We start from the raw sequence: 21686 nt of genomic DNA, 5'->3' as shown, positions 1-21686 counted from the left end.
TGTAGTGAACTCTTTGAAGTCCTGCCTCTGTGTTTCTGTGCAGGTCCTGGCGTCCCAGCAGCTGCAGAGTTCCTCTCGAGGCCTGGCTGGCATCGTAGGAACCGCGACCCTGCAGCTGCAGATCTGCTCCGCGCAGGCCATCGCCGCGGCGACAGCACAGCATGCCGGCAAGAACCCGGTCTCCCTGACTCAGCCTTTCTTCCTGACCCGCACGCAGCCTGGGGGCGGGGGAGGAGAGGGGAACCTGCTGATAGCCTGCTCGGGGGGGGCGGAACACTCCTACCAGAGACCGCCCCCTACTGCCTTGGAGGAGGAACAGCAGCAGCAAAGCGCGACTGAGCCGGAGCCCATGGAAATGCATCCGTACGAGTGTTCAGAGTGTGGTCTCCTCTTCCAGACCCCGGAGGAGTTCCTGGAGCACCAGGGGGCGCATTTCATGGAAGCAGACAAAGAGAGCGGGGAGACGGTGATCCCGCAGGAGGTGAACTGGAGTGGTGGAGGAGAGGACGAGGAGGAGGAGGACGGAGAGGGAGAGGGGGGCGAAGTGGAGGAACAAACGTCGAAGGCGGAAAACGGCGGCGCGGCGACGGGAAAGATGAAGGACTTTCTCATCGTTTACGAGGGAGGTGGTCAGAACAATGCGCCCCTCCTCAAGCTCTCCCCGCTGCTCCCCTCCCCCTCCCCCCGGCGCTGTGGCGAGTGCCGGCTGCTGTTCTGCACGGCGGAGGAGCTCGGGCAGCACCGGCGGCTGCACCACGTCCGGGAGGAATTCCACTGCCCGGAGTGTGGCCGGCTCTTCACCTCGGCCAACCGGCTCTCCGCGCACAGCAAGGTGCACCAGGACGGCACGCACCAGTGCTCCCAGTGCAGCAAGGTGTTCAAGAAGCCCGGCTCCCTGCAGCAGCACGCCCGCCTGCACAGCGGAGAGGCGCTGCACCTCTGCCTGGACTGCGGGCTGGGCTTCGCCACCGAGATGACCCTGGTGGTGCACAGGTGGGTGTGTGTTTCATAGAGAATGTGTTTCCATGTGCGGGAAGGTTAGTGGGTCAGTGTGTGTGTGTGTGTGTGTGTATTGGTGTTGTGTGTTTGTTTCAGAGTCTGTATGTCTGTGTGTGTTAGTCAGCGTGGGAGTGTTATTAAGCCCATACTGGAAGCTTTCCCAGTTTAACCACAAAGGGGCCCCCCCTCCTCTGCCCCCCCCCCCCAGGAAGACCCATGCGGCCGAGCCCCTCCACCGCTGCCAGTTCTGTGCCAAAACCTTCACCAACATGACCAAGTACCTGTACCACCGGCGCACCCACACGGGCAAGAGCGGGGTCCCGCCGAGCCCCGGCAACGCCACGGCAACCATCCACGCGGTAAACGGGCTTTGTTTTGTTTGAGAAATCTGTCTCTGTGTGTGTCTCTTTCTCTTTCCATCTGTTAAAATTCCCGTCTGCCCTTTATCCAGGTTTGACTGTGTGATCGATTTTTTATTTAATCGATTATATTTATTTATTTATTTATTTATAGCTCGTCTTTTCTTCCTTCCTCTTTCCCTGCAGAATTCCCCGCTGCTGCTGACGACAGCAACGAAAATGACATCACAGCCCCCACTGGCAGTGACATCATCGCCGGCAACCAACCTGTGCCAAGGAGAGGCGGAGCTTTGGGAAGAAGGCGAGCAGGAGAGAGGCTCTGCCCAGCAGCAGCAGCAGCAGCAGGGAGAGGGGAGTGAAATAGGTGGCGCCCCCTACACCGCGGGAGGCAGTACTACAGCGGACACGAGCTGCAACACAGAACAGCAGCTGGGATCAGAAAACGGAAACAATGCCGTTGCGATCAGTAACAACGAGGGTCTCAATACTGATCAGGACGAGCGAATCGGGAGCAATAAGTCTCCTGCAACAATAGAAATTATCTATAATAGTAGCACCAGCAGTAATACACCTGCTGCTGATCATTTCAACAGCAGTCCCTCCAGCCTGCCAGATCTGACTTGCTCTCCGGGGGCTTCGCTGGCTCAGGCTCCGGGGGGCGCTGTGGAGGCCGGGTGCTTCCCCTGCCCGCTGTGCCCCAAGTCCTTCCCGGCGCAGATCCGGCTGGTGAGGCACAAGCGGACGGTGCACACTCTGGAGCGCAGGTTCAAGTGCAGCGTGTGCGGGAAGGGCTTCAAGAAACAGGTGTGTGTGTGTTTATAAGGAAGCTGATGTGTCTTCCTTTTAAAAATAAAATATACAGTTTTGATTGTGTAATCAGAAAAACTAAGAGAGAGATATATAAAAAAAGGTTTTGAGTCTCGATTTTAAAACGGTTCTCCTTTCCAGGTTCACGTGAGGAACCACCTGCGCACCCACACCGGCGAGCGCCCTTTCCAGTGCAGCGAGTGCGGCAAGACCTTCTCCTCCCTCGCCAACCTGACCCGGCACGGGCTGACCCACACGGGCCAGCGGCCGTACAAGTGTGAGGAGTGCGGGCGGGCGTTCACCCAGTCCTCGAACCTGCAGCAGCATCGGCTCTTGCACTCCTCCAGCCCGCCGTTCCAGTGCCAGGACTGCGATGCCGCCTTCACCCGCCCCTCCAAGCTGGCAGCGCACCGCTCCGTACACACCGGGGTGCTGCCCTACCAGTGCCCCGACTGCCCGAGCTCCTTCCTGCGCAGGAAGATGCTGGAGCTCCACAGGCTGAGCCACGAGGGCAGGGAGCCCAGCCGCTGCCAGAGCTGCGGGGCCGCGTTCGTGGAACCCCAGAAGCTGGCGGAGCACCGCTGTGGGGGTGCGGCCGGGGCCCAGGGTTCGAGGTTCGAGTGCCAGACCTGCGGGAAAAGGCTCAACTCCCCGGCTAACCTGCGGCTTCACGAGCTGGCGCACACCGGGGCGAGACCTTTCAAGTGTTCGCAGTGCCCCAAGGGATTCACCAACAAGGTATGAGGGGCTGAGAGCTGAGCCGAGTCACGCAGAAAGACGTTCGGGCTCTAGTGCCTTCAGCAGCGTTATTGAATCTAAACCGTGTCACGCAGACCAGTGTTTGGGTTCTAGTGCCTTCCGATGAGACATAAAACAAACAAGATCCTATTGGAAGTGACTCTGCAGCAGCAGTTATTAATGATGCAGAGTTCACCCCCCTAGTCTCCAAGTCGCTTTTGGTAAAAGTGTTTGCTAAGTGACTCAATAATAATAATACAATAACTAACAAACTCTTTCGTTCTTGTCCCCCCCAGGCCAGCTTGAACCTCCACGAGCGACGGCACTGGGGTCTGAGCCCCCACAAGTGCGCGGAGTGCGGCAAGTCGTTCATGTCGGCTTCGGGGCTGTCTCTGCACCAGCGCATCCACACGGGGGAGAGGCCCTACCCGTGCCCGGAGTGCGGGAAGCATTTCCGGCAGGTGACTCACCTGCGGGAGCACCGGCGCACCCACTCTGGGGAGCGGCCCTTCGGCTGCGAGATCTGCCCCAAGCGCTTCGTACAGTCCATGCACCTTGCCGAGCACCGGCGCACTCACACCGGGGAGCGGCCGCACCGCTGCCCCCAGCCGGCCTGCGGGAAGGCCTTCAAGACCTTCTCGAACCTGCGCAGCCACCGCAAGACCCACGCCAAGCAGCTGGGGGAGGGGCCAGGGCAGGTACAGATACAGGTGCAGCAGCAGCAGGTGAGAGCTGAGAGAGACTGAGTGATGGTCTACAGTACTAGCAGATTGTGTGTGTGTAGTTCTGTAAGATGCACTGTGTGTGTGTCTAGTAATACCAGATACAGTGTGTGTGTCTATAGCAGTATCATAATGTGTGTGTGTATGCTATAGCAATGTTAGGTACTGCTTGTCTGTGTATTTGTCTAGTAACAAGAGACTGTTTGTGTTTCTGTAGCAATATCAAATGCTGTGTGTGTGTGTGCCTGTAGTTGTATCACCCATATGCAATATATATGATATAGCAATGTTAGGTATTGCTTGTGTTGTTACTAGACAAATAGAGACACTGTGTTTGTGTGTTGATCATTTCTATGTGTGTTTCTATAGCTATGTCAGGTGCTGTGAGTGTGTGTTTTTGTGTCCGTCAATCTGATGTTTGATGATGATGGTGGTCAGCGTTGTTCCCGTGCTCGTGATTAACCCCTTGCTCCCCGGCTGCAGCTGCAGGCCCCCACCATCATGTGCACAGAGTTCGGAGACGCGATCGCTATCATCGAGACCTCGGACTCCACCCTGCCCATCGTGGAGACCATGGAGATCTACCAGGCAGCCCTGGAGAGCAGGCTGCAGCTGGAGAACATCACCCTGGAGAACATGCAGGAGGACAGCCTGCAGCTGCTCTGAGACCCAGAGAGACAGGGACACAGGGACTGAGACAGTCACACTGACAGACCCTAACTAATCTAGGACTAATGTTTCCTTAGGTAAGGTGGTCTGGTTTAGCGTGGTCTGTGAAGACGGGCAGACAGGCGGTCCAGGGTAGCTGCTGACTGCACAGAGACAGTCAAAGCAGGTGGAAGATGTTCTTTTCTGATCTGTAAATGCTTGGTGATTTTTGTACATGCTGTGATTTTTTTTGGGAGGGGGGTGGGGGGGGTGTGTTGCTTCATTTATCCTCTGTTGTAATTGCTGTACCCCCACCCCCCTGTTAATAAACCAATAAACTGATTTGAAGCTGTTTGGTAATAAACTCTTGTTATCTGTATTTATCAGCATTGCAAGATTTCATCACTAGAGGGCATTGTTGATTAAGTACAGAACTGTTTTAAATACATTTTCTTTACCTCCCATTTAAACCTGCTCTTTGCTGGTGGAGCAGAGTGTGCAGGGCTGCAGTGTGAAAGGCAGTGTGTTTGAGGAGCTCAGTGGTTAGAGTTTGTGTGTCTGCCTCTCCCTTTTGCAGTGTTTCCATTCTTTCTCGCCTGTGATTCTCCGATCCTCAGAACAGCTTGGACCTGTCTGTCAGCACCATTGCTGTGGTAACAGTGATGCCGGGAGACAGGAAATAGAACCTCAGGCAGGTCACACTGACAGTCAGTGCCTGTTAACATCACAGAAAGAGAGAGGCAGAAAGAGACAGATTTCGAGGTACAGTTGAGAACGAAGCGGAGTGTCACTGATTTCGAGGTACAGTTGAGAGCGGAGCGTCACGTCACTGATTTCGAGGTACAGTTGAGAGCGGAGCGTCACTGATTTCGAGGTACAGTTGAGAACGAAGCGGAGTGTCACTGATTTCGAGGTACAGTTGAGAGCGGAGCGGAGTGTCACTGATTTCGAGGTACAGTTGAGAGCGGAGCGGAGTGTCACTGATTTCGAGGTACAGTTGAGAGCGGAGCGGAGTGTCACTGATTTCGAGGTACAGTTGAGAGCGGAGCGGAGTGTCACTGATTTCGAGGTACAGTTGAGAGCGGAGCGTCACGTCACTGATTTCGAGGTACAGTTGAGAGCGGAGCGGAGTGTCACTGATTTCGAGGTACAGTTGAGAGCGGAGCGGAGTGTCACTGATTTCGAGGTACAGTTGAGAGCGGAGCGGAGTGTCACTGATTTCGAGGTACAGTTGAGAGCGGAGCGGAGTGTCACTGATTTCGAGGTACAGTTGAGAGCGGAGCGGAGTGTCACTGATTTCGAGGTACAGTTGAGAGCGGAGCGTCACGTCACTGATTTCGAGGTACAGTTGAGAGCGGAGCGTCACGTCACTGATTTCGAGGTACAGTTGAGAGCGGAGCGGAGTGTCACTGATTTCGAGGTACAGTTGAGAGCGGAGCGGAGTGTCACTGATTTCGAGGTACAGTTGAGAGCGGAGCGTCACGTCACTGATTTCGAGGTACAGTTGAGAGCGGAGCGGAGTGTCACTGATTTCGAGGTACAGTTGAGAGCGGAGCGGAGTGTCACTGATTTCGAGGTACAGTTGAGAGCGGAGCGGAGTGTCACTGATTTCGAGGTACAGTTGAGAGCGGAGCGGAGTGTCACTGATTTCGAGGTACAGTTGAGAGCGGAGCGGAGTGTCACTGATTTCGAGGTACAGTTGAGAGCGGAGCGGAGTGTCACTGATTTCGAGGTACAGTTGAGAGCGGAGCGGAGTGTCACTGATTTCGAGGTACAGTTGAGAGCGGAGCGGAGTGTCACTGATTTCGAGGTACAGTTGAGAGCGGAGCGGACGTCACTGATTTCGAGGTACAGTTGAGAGCGGAGCGGAGTGTCACTGATTTCGAGGTACAGTTGAGAGCGGAGCGGAGTGTCACTGATTTCGAGGTACAGTTGAGAGCGGAGCGGAGTGTCACTGATTTCGAGGTACAGTTGAGAACGAAGCGGAGTGTCACTGATTTCGAGGTACAGTTGAGAGCGGAGCGTCACGTCACTGATTTCGAGGTACAGTTGAGAGCGGAGCGTCACGTCACTGATTTCGAGGTACAGTTGAGAGCGGAGCGGAGTGTCACTGATTTCGAGGTACAGTTGAGAGCGGAGCGGAGTGTCACTGATTTCGAGGTACAGTTGAGAGCGGAGCGGCGCGTCACTGATTTCGAGGTACAGTTGAGAGCGGAGCGGAGTGTCACTGATTTCGAGGTACAGTTGAGAGCGGAGCGGAGTGTCACTGATTTCGAGGTACAGTTGAGAGCGGAGCGGAGTGTCACTGATTTCGAGGTACAGTTGAGAGCGGAGCGGAGTGTCAGGAGAGACACAATGCAGCATGTTGAATTGCAGCATGACATGGATACAATAGCGAGCGACAGAAAACACACACACATGTATAAAATCTAAACATATCTATCTATCTATAGCGATTAGTTTGAACATTCTGATTGTCATTCGAAAGTTAATTTGAAAGGGAACTGAGCTGTTTCACAGAAAAAAAAAAAAAAAAAAAAAAAACCCATTAAATTGGGGGTGTTTCATTATTGACGCGTTTCTCAGCTGTGATTGAGAGAGACTACAGGAATCCGGGGAATCTTTAAAGGAGAGTTAGAAAACTCGGGATAAAGCACCGAAAATCAGATTGTTATTGAATAGCTTGATTACATTTATAAACCGGGGGGGGGGGGCCGGGGGGGGGGGGGGGGGGGGGGGGGGGGGTGCACATTCCATTTCAAACCATAGCAACGTTTTGAAAATGTATTGAAATCCCTGTGACTGCCGGCGTTAGAAAGTCCCGATATCAACGTGGGATGGGAATTCCCTAAATTTCAGTTACGAGCGTATCCCGACGTGCGACGTCACCTGGCTGAAGACACCCCCCCCCCCCCCCACTCGCGTCACAGCAAACGGCACATTGGTTCTGGAAAACCCAACAAGAGCTGCTTGCACAGTCTCGCCTGCGCTTTCCTTACTGATTTATCGATTGCAGTCTCCGGTTTCGTTTTATTTCTCGCAGATAAACACGAGTGTCTGTGGCGTGCGATCAACATGTCTCGCCGGCAGCATGACTTTCCCGTCTTAAAGAGACACGCAAGTTTGATAACGCTGCTTTTCTGCATACTGGTGTTGCAAGGTAAGAACATGCATTTATTTCGATTTTATTGCATTTTTTGTGGGGGGCTTTCAGTAACAGTCTTAGAATTGTGTGTGTGTTTGTAATTATTTTTTTTAACTGTAGAGGCTTTGGTATCACAGGTTAATGCAATAAACTCAGTTATTATTTTTTTTGTTTCAAAATACTGGCGACGATGCGTTAAAAAAAAAAACGAAACTTTAATGTCAGGTAGTGGCGGAGGTTGTCAATGCTTCACCGTGTCCTGTTTAATTTATTTTTTTTTCTAAGGTATTTCCTTCATCAGCCCTGCCTGTATATTTCCAGGCGCTCTCGTCCTAGATGAAGCGGTACTCCCTAGTTTCAATACGCCATATTTCTCAAAGGTGTGGCTGTTTTTCGATTCCAGGTGAATTAGTTTTCTGTTGACACGATCCTTGAACGCTGAATACGCAATGAATAATAATAACAATAATAATAATAATATTAATTGTGTTTGACACACGTGATCTCTCTCTCTCTATATATTCTAGTTATAACTTGGTTATTTATCTGAGGGTCTGGTTTAGTGCACCGTGGCAAATTTAACTCGTACATCGAAACCCAGAGTAATAACGACCGACTGAAAAGTGAAAACACAGCGCTTAAGTGCTCATCTCTATTCAATGCAAACCTGCACTGGAGAAAATAAAATAAACCATAGCCAGGTTTTAAACTTTTAAGCTAAACTTGATCAATAACACGAATCGCCTTTTAAAGATATAATGGGCCTAAGGCGAGGTCGTGTTGTTTTTTTTTCCCCCTTCTGTTGTGGGATGGGTGGTGTACCAGCTGTGAGTTTAATCTTTTAGAAAGCTAACTGTTTATCTGTTTATGTATTTTGCAGATGTATGAAATGGCGTGTGTTGCTGTATTGAAATGCAGAACTATCGAAACTGGTTTCGGTCGGCGTTCACAGTTTCGCTTATTAACCCCTTTTCATCGACTTCTGTGTACTGGTTATACAGACAATGTAAGGACAGGGGGCTCTAATCTGGTCTCATTTTTTGTTAATTTGTTTTTATATTTTTTTATAGGTGGATGTTGTTTTTGTGGACCCGTTTATATCGCGTTTTTTAATTGAGTTGCCATGACAACGCAATCGAAACTTGGTGCTTACCGGGCCTAGCAGCTGTTTTCGGCAGCCTAATCCAACCGAGTTGTGCTAAATACACAAATACGTACATTTTAACATTTAATACCGCTCAAGTACTACCCCTCGGTTATTTAACTATCGGTTGACTAGATGTAATTCAACACACACGGATCCCAAGCCGAAACTAGAGTAGGCAAACAAACTGTCCCCCCCTCCCCCCCATTGTCATTTGACTATGCTCAAAATTGCCAGTTTCAAATCCCACAGCTAGTATGAAAAAGCGCCTTACACATTTGGGCACGTAATCTGTAAACCCTTACAGGTAGAACGATAACTTAATTATTTTTATTCCGCAATATTTGATGTGCCGGTATGCATTCTGGTTGTTTGTATGTAAACAGACCTCTGCTTGTTAACAAAACAAAGCAACATATCAAGTTAATCCTGCATGGTTGACAGTACTTGGTTCTGTGCTTCACCGCGGTTCCTTGGCAGAAGTAGATTATGTTGTTATCGTTTACTGGCAGGTCGCATTCCTTTGAAACCAGTCGCTCTTCCCAGCAGTAATTAAACGGACTCCCCATTGCACAGCAGTTGGATCCATTCCAGTTTTTACTAGGAGTCTAATAAGACACACCTGAGCTTGCTACCTCTGCCAGGTGTCCCTCTTGGTTTTTGTTCCAACTCTACCCTAAATTAATTTTACAAATTAAGCTTCTAATAGCACTTCTAATTAGTCCAATTAAGTAATTTTAGGGTAGAGTTGGAACAAAAACAAGGAGGGACAACTGCCCCCCAAGACCAGGGTGAGACCCCTGACCTATGAACACTGAGGCTAATGACTGTCCTAGTAAAACCTGGAAGTGCTGTGCAATAGGACTCTTTTTTCAGTCCCTGTTAGTGAAAACGTTATAAAAAGTGGAGTACAGTCAGAACAGTTACTGTATTTGCTGCTGTAAATGAAAACCAATCCACACCCCCCCCCCCCCCCCCCCCCCCCCCCCCCCCCAAAAACGTCGCAGCTCGGGCCCTGAGGTTGAAGCTGTGGCTGATGTAAATGCAACTCTGAGACCCTGCAGAATGCTACTGGCTGTTAGGTCTGGTTGAATTGTAATGGTCCTCGCTGCTGTGATTTTTAAATGAGAGCGTTGAGATGCGATCCCTCTTGCTGGCAGGCCTGTGCAACGCAGCGCCGCAGGGTTATAATGGTGACAAATCAACAAATGCAGAAATTGCATTAATCTCGATCGTAGCATTGCGAGTGCAGCGCTTCAACGTGAATCTAAGTGCCACGTACAAGGGGGTCTCGCTCTCTCTATAGTGGAGTGGAATGTGTGGAAAGAGCAAAGGTTGCCTTGCTTATCTGGCACTGAAATGTTTTGTAGAGAGAGAGATAGGTGCTGTAAATCCATGCAGCCTGTTGGTGTTTTATCTGCATATCGCTGTGCGTGCTTGTAACCTGGGTACGCCTGTTGCATCGCATTTAAAATAAGACAGACATAAGAACATAAGAAAGTTTACAAACGAGAGGAGGCCATTCGGCCCATCTTGCTCATTTGGTTGTTAGTAGCTTATTGATCCCAAAATCTCATCAAGCAGCTTCTTGAAGGATCCCAGGGTGTCAGCTTCAACAACAACTTGAAGGATCCCAGGGTTGTCAGCGACAATCTTGACAACACTATTAGAACTACTCCAGTCTGGTTTTCAGACAAAGTGTGTCGGGAGGATTTGAGTTCCCGCTCACAACAACCCCTTATGAACTCCCCCCCCCCCCACACTGTGGGGGGGGGTGGGGGGTATGTCTAATTTTTCCGAAATGATTAAAAAGGCTTTAGATCACAGGCGATGGGAAATCTTACGTGCCCACCCCCCTCTGCCAAATCTCTACCCCCTTCCTGTCTAAGCAATCACTGTTTATTTATTTACAAGCTTGATTTCAATCGGGCAAGTTCTTTATGAACTTGGAACAGTCTGAGCACTAAGATTCTAAGCGCTTCTAGAGGTAATTAGCAATTTAGGATCATTTGGGGTTTTGCAAGGGCACCCTTATAAGTAATGGACCAGCGTTTCTATTCAGAGATAAACAAGTCAGAGCAGTCAATCGTGTGTAAATCACAGTGCGGAGAGACTAACCAGGCTGGTTATAAACCTCGGTGCCGAATGGGGTGCCCCCCTCCCCAAAGCACTGCAATAAACTGCATTACAGGGGTCCGTTGGGGCACAATATAGAGCCTCAATTCCTTCCTGCTAGACATCATGTTACCATGCTGTAAACCGTCTTCTCATTATCTGGGTGGTAATTTACAGGACAGTTATCTGTACTGGCTGAACAAACAAACAAAGCACGCTGAAAGAGACACGGCTTTCTGTCAGCCCGTGAGGCTCAACGTCTGTTAATGCCACAGCTCAATCAATCAAGTGGAGTTTTGTGTTTATTTGATCAAGGCTGGAACTGGTGAAGCCCGGCCGAGCCGAGCGACAGGAGACGGCTCTGGGTTCAAGTCACGAAATGAAGTACCATTGTACTTCTGTTATCGGTTCCGGAAGACTTTTGCGATATCACTTTTTGTAGTTTTCTTTGATTTGCACGATGTGAAATAAAATCTCTCTAGTTATATTTGTAATTGTTTCATTCTTAAAATTCTAGGTGATGCAAAACTTTTCTCCAGAGCTTCAGGTAACCAACCCATTTCATCTGATTAAAAAAATAAAATACAATTAGCAGCGACTGGATTACTGTATAAGTGGTTGATGAAAAACAGATGTTGTGCAACACAACTAAAAAAAACAATGAAATAAAAGCCAGGTGCTGCGGTTTATCCCTGCGGGTACAGATTGATGAAACCCCCCCGGGAGTGAGTGAGTCAGTTATAAACGGGGAGTATGTGCTGAATCACACAGTGCCGTGTCGTGTTCTCTAAGTTCATACAAGAGTTTTTAGAGCTGCTTTCAGGGGAGCTTCGACGAGGTGGTAATAATAATAATAATAATAATAATAATAATAATTGCTTTTTGCTAAGAGATGTCTTGCCCGTCAGCAATGCTGTTTGCATGTATTATTGAAGGGTATTCCCTGCTTGGTGTGGGGTCCTCTCTGTTCAGTTTATTAATTTCCCTGAACTGTTTTCAGCGCCGCGTTGAACGCTGAAAGAGTCGTCTCCCTGCTCTTCCGAATCAAGCGACCGAGGTGGCTATTGTGGATAATGCCGAGGCAGGAGTGATCTCAGGCTCCCGACGGGAGCGATGGTCCAGCTGCGTGAATGTTTCATCACTCCTGTCAGGAACGAAGGCGCATAAGCGACTTCTCCCCACTGCAGAGTTTAGTTTCTAATGCAGAGCGAAGGCGCAATGAGAAAGGAGAAGCGGACGTTTCTCACGGTAGCAGGGGGTTGGGTACCCCAAACCTTTCGGATAATCAAATATATATGTATATATTCTGCCTTTTTGTAACTTAACGAAAGACAAAAGGTTATAGGCCAGGTTTTTAATATTTCTGTTTCGCTTCGAAGCTGATTTTAGCTGTGGGGAAGATAGCTGAGAAGGAAGAGGGTGCTGATGTGTGAGTGTTTGCTTGGCCAGAGCTATAAAAAAAAAAAAAAAAAAAAAAAAAAAAATGATGCAAATGAACAATTAGCATATTTTTAGTGAACACCTGTACCTTTTTATTTATTTATTTATTTATTTATTTATTTTTGGCCTCTGAAATGAATTTCTGTGTGTGTGGGGTGGGTAGGGTCGCAGCTGTGCTGTGCATCAGCTCTGACTCAGAGGAAGAAACTATTTTGCATTTCTCTAGCGCTGTTGATAACTGTATATATATTTAACTGTGATAAAGGAGGGGGTGGTTGAAATGCCGTCTGGGGTTTGAGGTTTGCTTCGTTATCTGAAAGTTATTTCGCTGCAGCAGGGTCATGCTTGACCAGATCAGTGCTATGTCTTTGTGGATTGCGGTGTGGTGGTCTGGCAGTTAAAGACAGGGGCTGAGGCCCGTGATCGAGGCACTCTGCCTCCTTGTGCTGTGAGGGGCTCAGATCTCAGATAAACGAAGCAGGGGCTAGCCCTGCTCTGTAATGGTGTGTCTTGAGTTTCTTTTTCGGGAAGTCCTGCGTCAGTAGCGAGATTTGTCCAGCTCCCCCCTCCACACACTGCAGCAGTAACCTTGTACTCCTCTTTCTTGTCTTTGTAGACAATGGTGCTGCTGATCTGCAGCCCGCGTTCACAGTGGGAGCTTTGTCTCTGTGCCGAGGCACTGCCTGAGTAAGAAGGCAGCAATTGAATCGGTTTTTACTTTTTCGTTACTTTGTTTTATCGTCTTTCGCAAGAGGAACGAAGCTGGCTTTGAGTTAGTCATCATTTTGAGAGAACCAGGAATGGGGAAAATAAGCAAGCCAATCGCATGCACTAAATAAATACTCCTCCCTCCCTCCCTCTCTCTCTCTCTCTCTCTCTCTCTCTCTCTCTCTCTCTCTCTCTCTCCAATAGAGGATACATACAGTACACACCTGGGAGAGAAATATTTACAAACTAGGTTAATGCATTGCACTTTAGTCATGTGCGAGTCCCTTCTGAAATTTCCGTGCTCACTCTTCTATATTTGTACAGACAGAAATAATCTTGGCTCTGCTTCTTAGCCTAGCCTCGGCTCTCTCTCTCTCTCTCGCTCATGCACAGTGAAGACTCTTGCCAGGACTGCTCCAGAGTGAATTATTTTTGGGACACACGGCCGGAGTTTAATTGAGCGTACCGGTAGACGCTGCTGTTTTGACATTTAAGAACCGGTGCTGTGTGAGTGAGGGTTAGAGACGGACACAGAGCTTCTGTTTGCTCGCAGTCCTGGCTTCAGCAAGCTGCTGATGTGACTGCTGCTGCTTTGAATAAAGTAAAACTGTTTTTCTTTCCTCCCTCGCTGCGCAGCAGCCCTCCCTCCCCCAGCTCTGCGGCTCATGCACATTTTCAACCTGCAGTCGTTCACACAGGCAGTCACTTTAAATAGGCAGAGTTCACCTGTTCATACTCTATCTATCTGTGTGTGTGTCTCTTGCGCCGTATGATTCTCTATGTCTCTCCCAGGCTGTGTATGCCTCTTGTTTTAACTGTGTGTATCTCTGTATGCCTCACCTACTCTCTCTCTCTCTCTCCTCCCACGCTGTGTGTCATATATATATAAATAAAAATTATAATGGGCACATGATGCTGAGTTGCAGGGGCAGAATCCATAACAATGTGATGTGAGTTGCCTGGCTGTGAACTCCCCCCTCCCCTCCCTGTGCGTCTATATCTGACGCTTAGCTGTCAGTCTGCGGCTTCGCTGGCAAGGTCTGACCGCGCTAGGCCTGGCTGACTCCAGCATTTATCCCTCTGTAATTGGCCAGGTTTGGTGTTGAAATGTGTAGAAGGGGTCTGGATACCAGGAAGTTCAAATCCCAGCTCAGCCACTGACTCCCTCTGTGTGTGTGTGTGTGTGTGTGTGTGTGTGTCTGACCCTGAGTGAGTCACTTCTTCTCCTTGTGCTCCGCCCTTCGGACGAGACATCAAACAAGCGAGGTCCTATTGGAAGAGACTCTGCAGCAGCAGCAGCAGTTGTTAATGATGCAGAGTTCACCCCCCTAGACTCCCAAATCGATTTTGTTAAAACGTCTGCTAAAACGACTAATCGTTGACAGCATTGCTGCCCCCTCTCTCCCCCTTCCTCTTTCAGCTGCTGACTGTCAGAGGGTGAAGGTGGAGCCGGAGGTATCCTCGTTCCCGGGGCAGAACGTCACCCTGCGCTGCAGCTTCTCCGACCCTACGGGCGAGGTCAAGAAGAGTCAGGTGACCTGGATCCGGGAGACCCCCGACGGCAAGAAAGTGAACATCGCAGTGTTCAACCCCCAGTTCGGAGCGAGTTACCCCGAAAAGAGCATCGAGGGGCGCGTCGCTTTCCGGGACCCCTCCCTGCAGGACCCCAGCATTGTCCTGCAGGGGGTCACCATGGGGGATGAGGGCAACTACATCTGCGAGTACGCCACCTACCCCAGCGGCAATGAGGAGGGCACGACCAGGCTGTTTGTGCTGGGTGAGTGAGGGAGGGGAGGAGACTCTGTGCCACCAGGGCTGATCAAGCTAGTAATGCTGCAGTAGCCTTTCTCTGATTTCTGTGTTTCTTTCTACCAGTCTCTGTGTGTGTTTCTCTCCCTTTCCATCTCGCTCTCGCTCACTCACTCTGTGTTAATGTTTCCTCTCCAGCCAAGCCCACCAACAACGCCACAGTGCTCCCAGTCCAAGCGGGGCCGGCCCCCGTCGCCGTGGCGCGCTGCGTGTCGGCCAATGGCAAGCCTCCGTCCGAGATCACATGGGTGTCGGCCCTGCCGGGGAACGGCACGAACTCCGCGGTGAAGAACAGCGACGGCACGGTCACGGTGACCAGCGAGTACAGAGTGACCCCGTCGGCAGCTCTCAACGGCCAAGACCTCGGCTGTGTGATCCAGCACAAGACCCTGAGCAAGCCAGAGAGCTTCCAGCTCAAATTGTCCATCGAGTGTGAGTATCACAGCTGTATCTTCTCGCTGAACTTAATTCAGGGGTGAGTGTGAAATTTTATACAGAGGCAGGGATGGAAATAAGACTCCTTTTTATCAAGCATTTTCACTCATTCCAGGTGTTAAGAGGAGCCTGGATTGCCACAGTGTGTCTAGGTAACAAGCTCTGGTGTGTCTTATTATTTTTAAAACTCCTAGTATCCACCTGGAGTGGATCACACTGCTATGCAATAGGAGTCGTTTAACAGAATCTCTGTTTTGACAGAATGCTGCATCATTGTGGTTTTTTGATCAGCGCTGATGTGTTGGAATTGATTTCAATAGGGGTTGAGAAACCGAAGTTGACCCCTTTTCTCTCTAACCCCCTCCCCTCTGTGTTCGATCTCCCCAGACCCCCCCCAGGTGAAGATCTCGGGGTACGATGGGAACTGGTTCCTGGGCAGGGAGGGGGTGGAGTTACACTGCGCAGCCAAGGCCAACCCCCCCACCACCAACGTGGTCTGGAGAACGTAAGTGTCTGCTGGGGGAGGGAGGGAGGGAAGTGGGGTGTCCTGCTCACGTCTCATCGAGCTGGGGGTTTGAGACGGGACGATTTGCTGCCGTCTGTCCCTGATTGAAATGTCCTGTACCTGTGAAACCTGATCCTCACAGGCGCCTCCCTTCACGCTAGCGCTGCTGCACACAGGGCTGCCTCCCTTCACGCTAGCGCCTTTGTCTTTTTTCATTCAGTCTCTCGGCGCAACGTGTCTTTCTGTGCATTTAGGAAAATCTTACAAAATACTATATTTGCCTAGAATTTGTTTAAGAGGGTCAACCTTTACAAACTTTCCCCTCCCCCAGGGCACCCAGGTTTTGAGAACCACCGATCTAACTCTCCCCCTCTCCCTCCCTCTCCCTCTCCCCCCAGTCTGAGTGGAGTCCTGCCCCGCTCGGTGGAGGTGAGCGGGCCGGTGCTGAAGGTGATGAAGGTGGACAGCGAACTGAACACCACCTTCATCTGTGAGGCCCAAAACAGCATTGGAACGGGCAAACAGGAGCACAGCATCCTGGTCCGAGGTGAGAGAGCGAGCAGAGAGTGTTTATACACACACACACATATATACAGAGAGAGAGAGTATGAACAAGTGCACACTGCCTATTCAAAGTGACATTCATTTGTATTGGTGGGGTGGGGAGGGGGATCCTGCTGTTTTATTCTGGCTGCAAAGAGCAGGTGATGAGGACGAATTCTCACTGCACTCTGTTCAGAGAGGGAAGCGAAATCCTGACTGCTTTCCCTGCCGCCTTCACATCTCGGGTCGAGTCTCTCTCTGTGTGCAGGAAAGAGTTAAACCTGCATGTTTTTTTTTTTTCTATTCATTAGATGGATTATTTGCTTGATTATCTGCAGTGGCGTGTGTGTGTGTGTGTGCGTGCGCGTGCGCATCTTTCAGTCTTCTGTTTAGAAAGCATTGTAGGGGCTGGCATAACATTTCAATTTTTAGCAAGTGTGTCATCGCTGGCTGAGTAACGAGTCTCATCCAGGATTTCCCTGGTTTTTACAGTGACTTTGAAACTCTTTGAATAAGTGGAGGTCCCTCCCGCAGAAGGGGGATGGGCACGCTGTTAACAAGGAAAGGGGCGTGCTTTTTAATTTGTATTAATAGAAAAAAAAAATGATATAATAATACATTAGTAGACAACCCAGTGAGTTTTGAAGCTGCTTCCTATTAAAATGTATTTCTTTAAATTCTATTTCCTTACAAAAGAACTGGCAGCCGTCCAGCATGGAAGGGGTTAAGGACGATTACACACCACTGAGAGCGTGGGCTGGCTCACAGGCTTGCTCATTTGGTGTGGTTGAACCTGTTCCTCTAGATCTTGCTTCAGTGTCAGACAGGTTACCAGACCTTCATGCTCCTCTGTTGGGCAAAACCTCTTCCTGAGACTGACACAAGCTACATTGGCTTTTAAAATGATATTTTCTAGAGCTGAATCCCTTGTCTTTAACTTAGATATTTAAAAGGTAGCTGAAGTCGAGATGTCTGTCGTTGATGCCTCTCTTTAAACTAGCTTGCAGCTAAAGTGAGATGTGGATCTCTCTTAAAAACGACACTGTGTGTTTCTTGGAAAGCCTTTGAGTGTGTGTGTGTCTCTTGCAAACCCTTTGTGTCTCCTCTCTCTCTCTGTGTCTCTCTTTCTCGCCGTGTATGTGTGTCTCTTGCAAACCCTTTGTCTCCTCTCTCTGTGTCTCGTCTGTCTTTCTCGCTCTGTGTGTGCGTCTCTTGAAAACCCTTTCTTCTCTCTACTGTAAGGAAGGATCTGGTCTTGACAGGCTTGTTTGTGCTCAGTTGAGCATTGCGTTGGAGCAGCGATACACAGATGCAATTCAGACAGGTTGCATTGTGAAGCGTGTGTGTGTGTGTGTGTGTGTGTGTGTGTGTGTGTGTGTGTGTAATCTGTTCTTAGCAGGCAGTAACTACTTGGAGCAGAGCATTTAGCAGCGCTAATGCTTTGAGTACAGACCACCCTGGGGGGGTGGGGTGGGGTAGGGGGTGTTTTTCGTGTTTTTGTTTTTTCATCAACCTGTACCCAGTTGCAGTAAACCGCAGCTGGATTTTAGAAAGATTTTTTACAATAGAAGAGAATCTGCGTGGGCTGCATCAACCGCTTATTCCCAGAATAATTAAGAAGTGTGAAAGAGAGAGAGATCTTTATGTCTGTGGAGATAAGAGGTTTGAAAGAAGGTGATGTCAGAAACGTCCTGAAATAAATGAGATTTTAAACCTTAGCCTTATCTGAATACCAGATTTTTTAAATTAGCGACACGCTGCTAGAAATTAACGCAGTGGAAATTAATGAGCTGGATTCCGATTAGAGCTGGAACGATTCAAGGTGGAGATCGATTGCACGTCGTTTGTAAACTCAATCAAGATGAAGGTAAAAAGAAAAGACTTCCTTTGGGAACGGGCGTTTGATTAAGAAAGAGAATCGGATCAAAATATGTGTAAAGGGGCATCACGTGATCAAAACTAAACCCTGTACACTTTTGTGGAGTGAAGAGTCACATTTAGAAGTTGTGAAATGTTTAGACTCAAGCTTGCTGTTGATAGTCTGTTACACAGAGCCTTCGTTCCCGTTAGTCTCGCTTCAGAAGTGTTTTCGTGGTTTCTCAACCTCCCCCTCTTCCTCCTCCTAATGTGAAGAAGGAAAGCAGATTCCCTGAAACAGCTTTTCAGTTGGAACAGAATCCTGGACTGTACCTTGCGTGTGTGGAGACTCGAGAACTGACGCCTCCCACGCACGCACACATGGGTTTTCGGAATATTTAAAAAGAAACGCACACTTGGATTGGAATACTGACCCCCCCCCCCCCCCCCAGTCCAGGATCATTTTGGTTTTGAAAATAAAAAAGAAATTGCCATAACACCAACCAACTGTATCTTTCTCTTTTCTCTCTCCCCCCCCCCCGTGCAGAGAGCCCCCCACAGCCACAAGGCAGCGACCCAGGCATGGTGGTCGGAGTGGTGGTCAGCTGTCTGCTGGCTGTCCTGCTGATCACCGGATTGGTCATCTTCTGCCTTCGCCGGAAAAAGAGAGACCAGGGCTACCAGAGCGGGGGGCAGCAGGGCGGCTGCGATCCCAAGACCAGGGTCTTCGGCGGGGGCAACAACAACGGGACCGCCTTCGCCTACCGCAGGGACCCCTCAGAGGCCACAACCGAGCGGGCCGCCCCACCCCCGACCGCCCAGGACATCCTGCTGAGCAGAGAGATGGACACCCTGGAGAAGTCCAAGTTTGACCTGGAGGTGGATGAGGGTTACGATCGCTTCGACGAGAGCTTCGGGGAGAGCAGGCCTGTGCTGCAGCTCCGACACGGCGGAGAGGACGAGGTGGCTGGCTACGCGGACGACGATATGGAGTCCCAGAGAGATGGGTCCGTCATATCCAGGACTGCCGTCTACGTTTAGAGGAGAGGCGAAAGTCAGACAGAGGAGGTGGGGTGAACGATGGGGCTGTCATATCCAGGAGTGTTAAGAGGTTTGGAGGATCGCTCGTTGCTTCTTTCCGGACTCTGTTTTTTGAAGAAGAGAGAACAAGCCTGGCTTCAGTTTTTTCAGGACTGCTGTGTATAGAAGGGGGGTGGGGGGGTGGGTGAAGCATGCCTTGTGCACACTGGGTAGATGAAGGATCAAACATTGCTGCCCTGGAATTCGAAGCTGCTGTTTATGGAGGGGGGGGGGCAGTCCTCTAATGCCACTAAACCATCCAGGTTTCAATTTCAACCGAATCCCCAACAGAACTCTCGCCGTGGTCCTCGGGTCGAGACACTTGAAGTTTTAATGAAACCCGGTTTGCTTGGGTACTGCTTTGTCAAAGCTGAAATATTGACCCCTCTACAGCATTTGCCTCTCCAAATGCAATTTTTTTTTTTTTTTTTTTTAAAGTGATTCTGTTTCTATCTTTGTTCACTCACCTGTGTGTGTATAACATAAAAAAAGAGAAAATCATCTAAAATTATAACACCTCTTCTAGATCCTTTCTGTGCACTAGGAGTTTGTTTTAAGAAAAAATAAACCGTATCTTTGCACCTCCTTGAAGGCTGCTAGCGTACCGTTGAGAGGGGCGGACCAGCACAAGCAATTTTGAAATGTTTAAATATTTAAGTAGCTTCAAATATCCTGTCTGTTGCTTCTATAACCATTTAATGTGTTTCCTGTATATTTCATGCATTTTTTCAAGCGTTCTGAGCGGGTTCAGTTGCTCCAGATTTTCAGTTGAAATTCGTTCTCTCGGTTGTTTTTTTTTTTTTACATGGCTTTTGAGTTTGCTTGTCTGGAGAATCTTAAATTCCGGGGACCTGATGAGCCATCGTTTTTTTTTTTTTTTTTTTTTTTTTTTTTCTATTCGATCCACTGGCTTTTGGACCGTCCTGTTGCTAAAACGCACTGAGGAATTCTCATTTTAATCTTCCCCAGACAAGCAAACTCAAAAGCATCTTCATTTTTTTTTTTTTTTTTTTTTTTTTGATATGTTTGAAAGGCAAAAATCACTCGAGTCCCACTTGGCGAATTCTGCTTACAAACTTCGGCCCACAGCAAGAAGCGAGCTGTGGTCTTTGATGCTAAAACTTGAAAATATTTTTGGCTCCTTTTTTGAGTGTTCGCTGTTCTGGGTGTATTTTTCCTGGCTCGGTATTGCGCTTTTTAAAAAGAAAGTTTTATCATATCGGTTCATATTATATGTGAAGTATAATATACATGTGGCCCATCTGGTATTAACAACTGCTTGTAAATAGACCCTTTCCTCTAGTGTAGCGAGCACTGTAAATCGCAGCACATTGTATGTACAGAATATAAAAGTCTTTCTTGAATCACTTATGTTGCCTTGAGATGAACACCGAGTTCCTTGTGGTCTGTTGGGGCTGTCGTACACTTTCTTTATTTTTATATTTCTTGCCAAACCCAGTTCGTGTCAATTACCGGGCAGCCAGTCTTCTCGACTTGTGTTTTTAAACGGGTCTTCTCACAGCGGCGACGCGTTCCCTTCAATCGAAGACGCGGTTTCTTTGGTTTACGCGATGAAACTGGTTTCTAATGACCTCGGCTGAACGATATACAATTGTTCTGATATACTAAAATATATCGGTTCTCGTTCCTTCAAGGAATAGGGGTATTGTGTGCTATTTGAACTAACCGAGACATAAAAACCGAGGTCCTATTGGAAGGGACTCTGCAGCAGCCGCAGTTGTTAATGATGCAGAGTTCACCCCCCTGGTCTCTGGAAGTCTCTTTGGATAAAGCATTTTGCTGAATGATTAATTCTAATAAATACCAGTCTGTAAATCGTTCCTTCAGCCCGACAGAAACAGTGCAGGACTGTGAGGGTTGCACTAGAAGTAAACTCTGGTTTCTGTGAATGATTTTGGTTTTCTAGCAGACAGTTTCACTTCATCTCAATATTGAAAGGGAAGCGCGCACGCTGGCCTAATTACCTCGCTGTATTTAATTTAACAAACATTAGTTTCGCTTCTTCAGTGAAAGATATCGCGGCTAAGAATAGAATTAATTCATTTCTACACATGCATTGTAAAATAGATACATAACATTGTGTAATATACACAGTGAAAGGGGGCAGTCACCTGACGAAGTTAAAGGTGTTTTAATTGTCTCAATGTCCATGTGCTTTGGTGAAGGCCTCACTCGAACCCTGTGCCTGTATTATGTATAGAGAAGAGACTGGGCTGTACGCGTGTAGGAAACCAGCAAGGACACCTCGTTTCGTCAGGTTTTCTGTCACTCTGAATGGTGGTGGATTTTCAGGGCCAATTTAAAATATTGTGCTTCATCTCATTGGAAACCGACCAGCATGCAAAATAATAATAATAAAAAATATCGAGATGACTTTGCATTTTTCTTTTTAAATTGGTTTATTTTTCAAAGTGTTTTTTTTTTTTATTACTGTTTTTTTTTTTCACTACCTTTACAACGATGACACAAAATAAACAAATTTAAGGTCCAGGATATAGTGTTTGCTCATGTCTCACAATTAAGAAACTGTGTATAATATAAAATATTGTAAATGTTTGTGTTTTTTTTTTTTTTTTTTTTTTTTCCCATATGCCTGCAAAAGATCTATGCT

At 48.5% G+C, this 21686-nt stretch overlaps 1 protein-coding gene and 1 pseudogene across 2 annotated transcripts; both read left to right on the top strand.

The window, feature by feature from the left end:
• The window catches only part of LOC121304198, a 387591-nt pseudogene that overhangs the window by 2685 nt on the left and 363220 nt on the right, over window positions 1-21686 (top strand).
• Window positions 6113-21485, top strand: LOC121304221 (poliovirus receptor homolog). 2 transcript variants are annotated; one of them, XM_041235226.1, is made up of 7 exons: window positions 6113-6355; window positions 7317-7433; window positions 14246-14602; window positions 14773-15066; window positions 15457-15574; window positions 15973-16121; window positions 18522-21485. In XM_041235226.1, the coding sequence occupies exons 2-7, from the start codon at window positions 7349-7351 to the stop codon at window positions 19013-19015; spliced, it is 1497 nt and encodes a 498-aa protein (XP_041091160.1). In that variant the 5' UTR covers window positions 6113-6355; window positions 7317-7348; the 3' UTR covers window positions 19016-21485. The 2 variants fall into 2 exon arrangements, with proteins under 2 accessions (XP_041091160.1, XP_041091159.1); XM_041235225.1 differs by lacking the exon at window positions 6113-6355 and having other exon boundaries at window positions 7192-7433.

This window comes from Polyodon spathula, chromosome 37 (genome assembly GCF_017654505.1).
Source record: "Polyodon spathula isolate WHYD16114869_AA chromosome 37, ASM1765450v1, whole genome shotgun sequence".
NCBI classification, from domain to species: domain Eukaryota; kingdom Metazoa; phylum Chordata; class Actinopteri; order Acipenseriformes; family Polyodontidae; genus Polyodon; species Polyodon spathula.
This window is presented reverse-complemented; position numbering and strand designations above follow the sequence as displayed.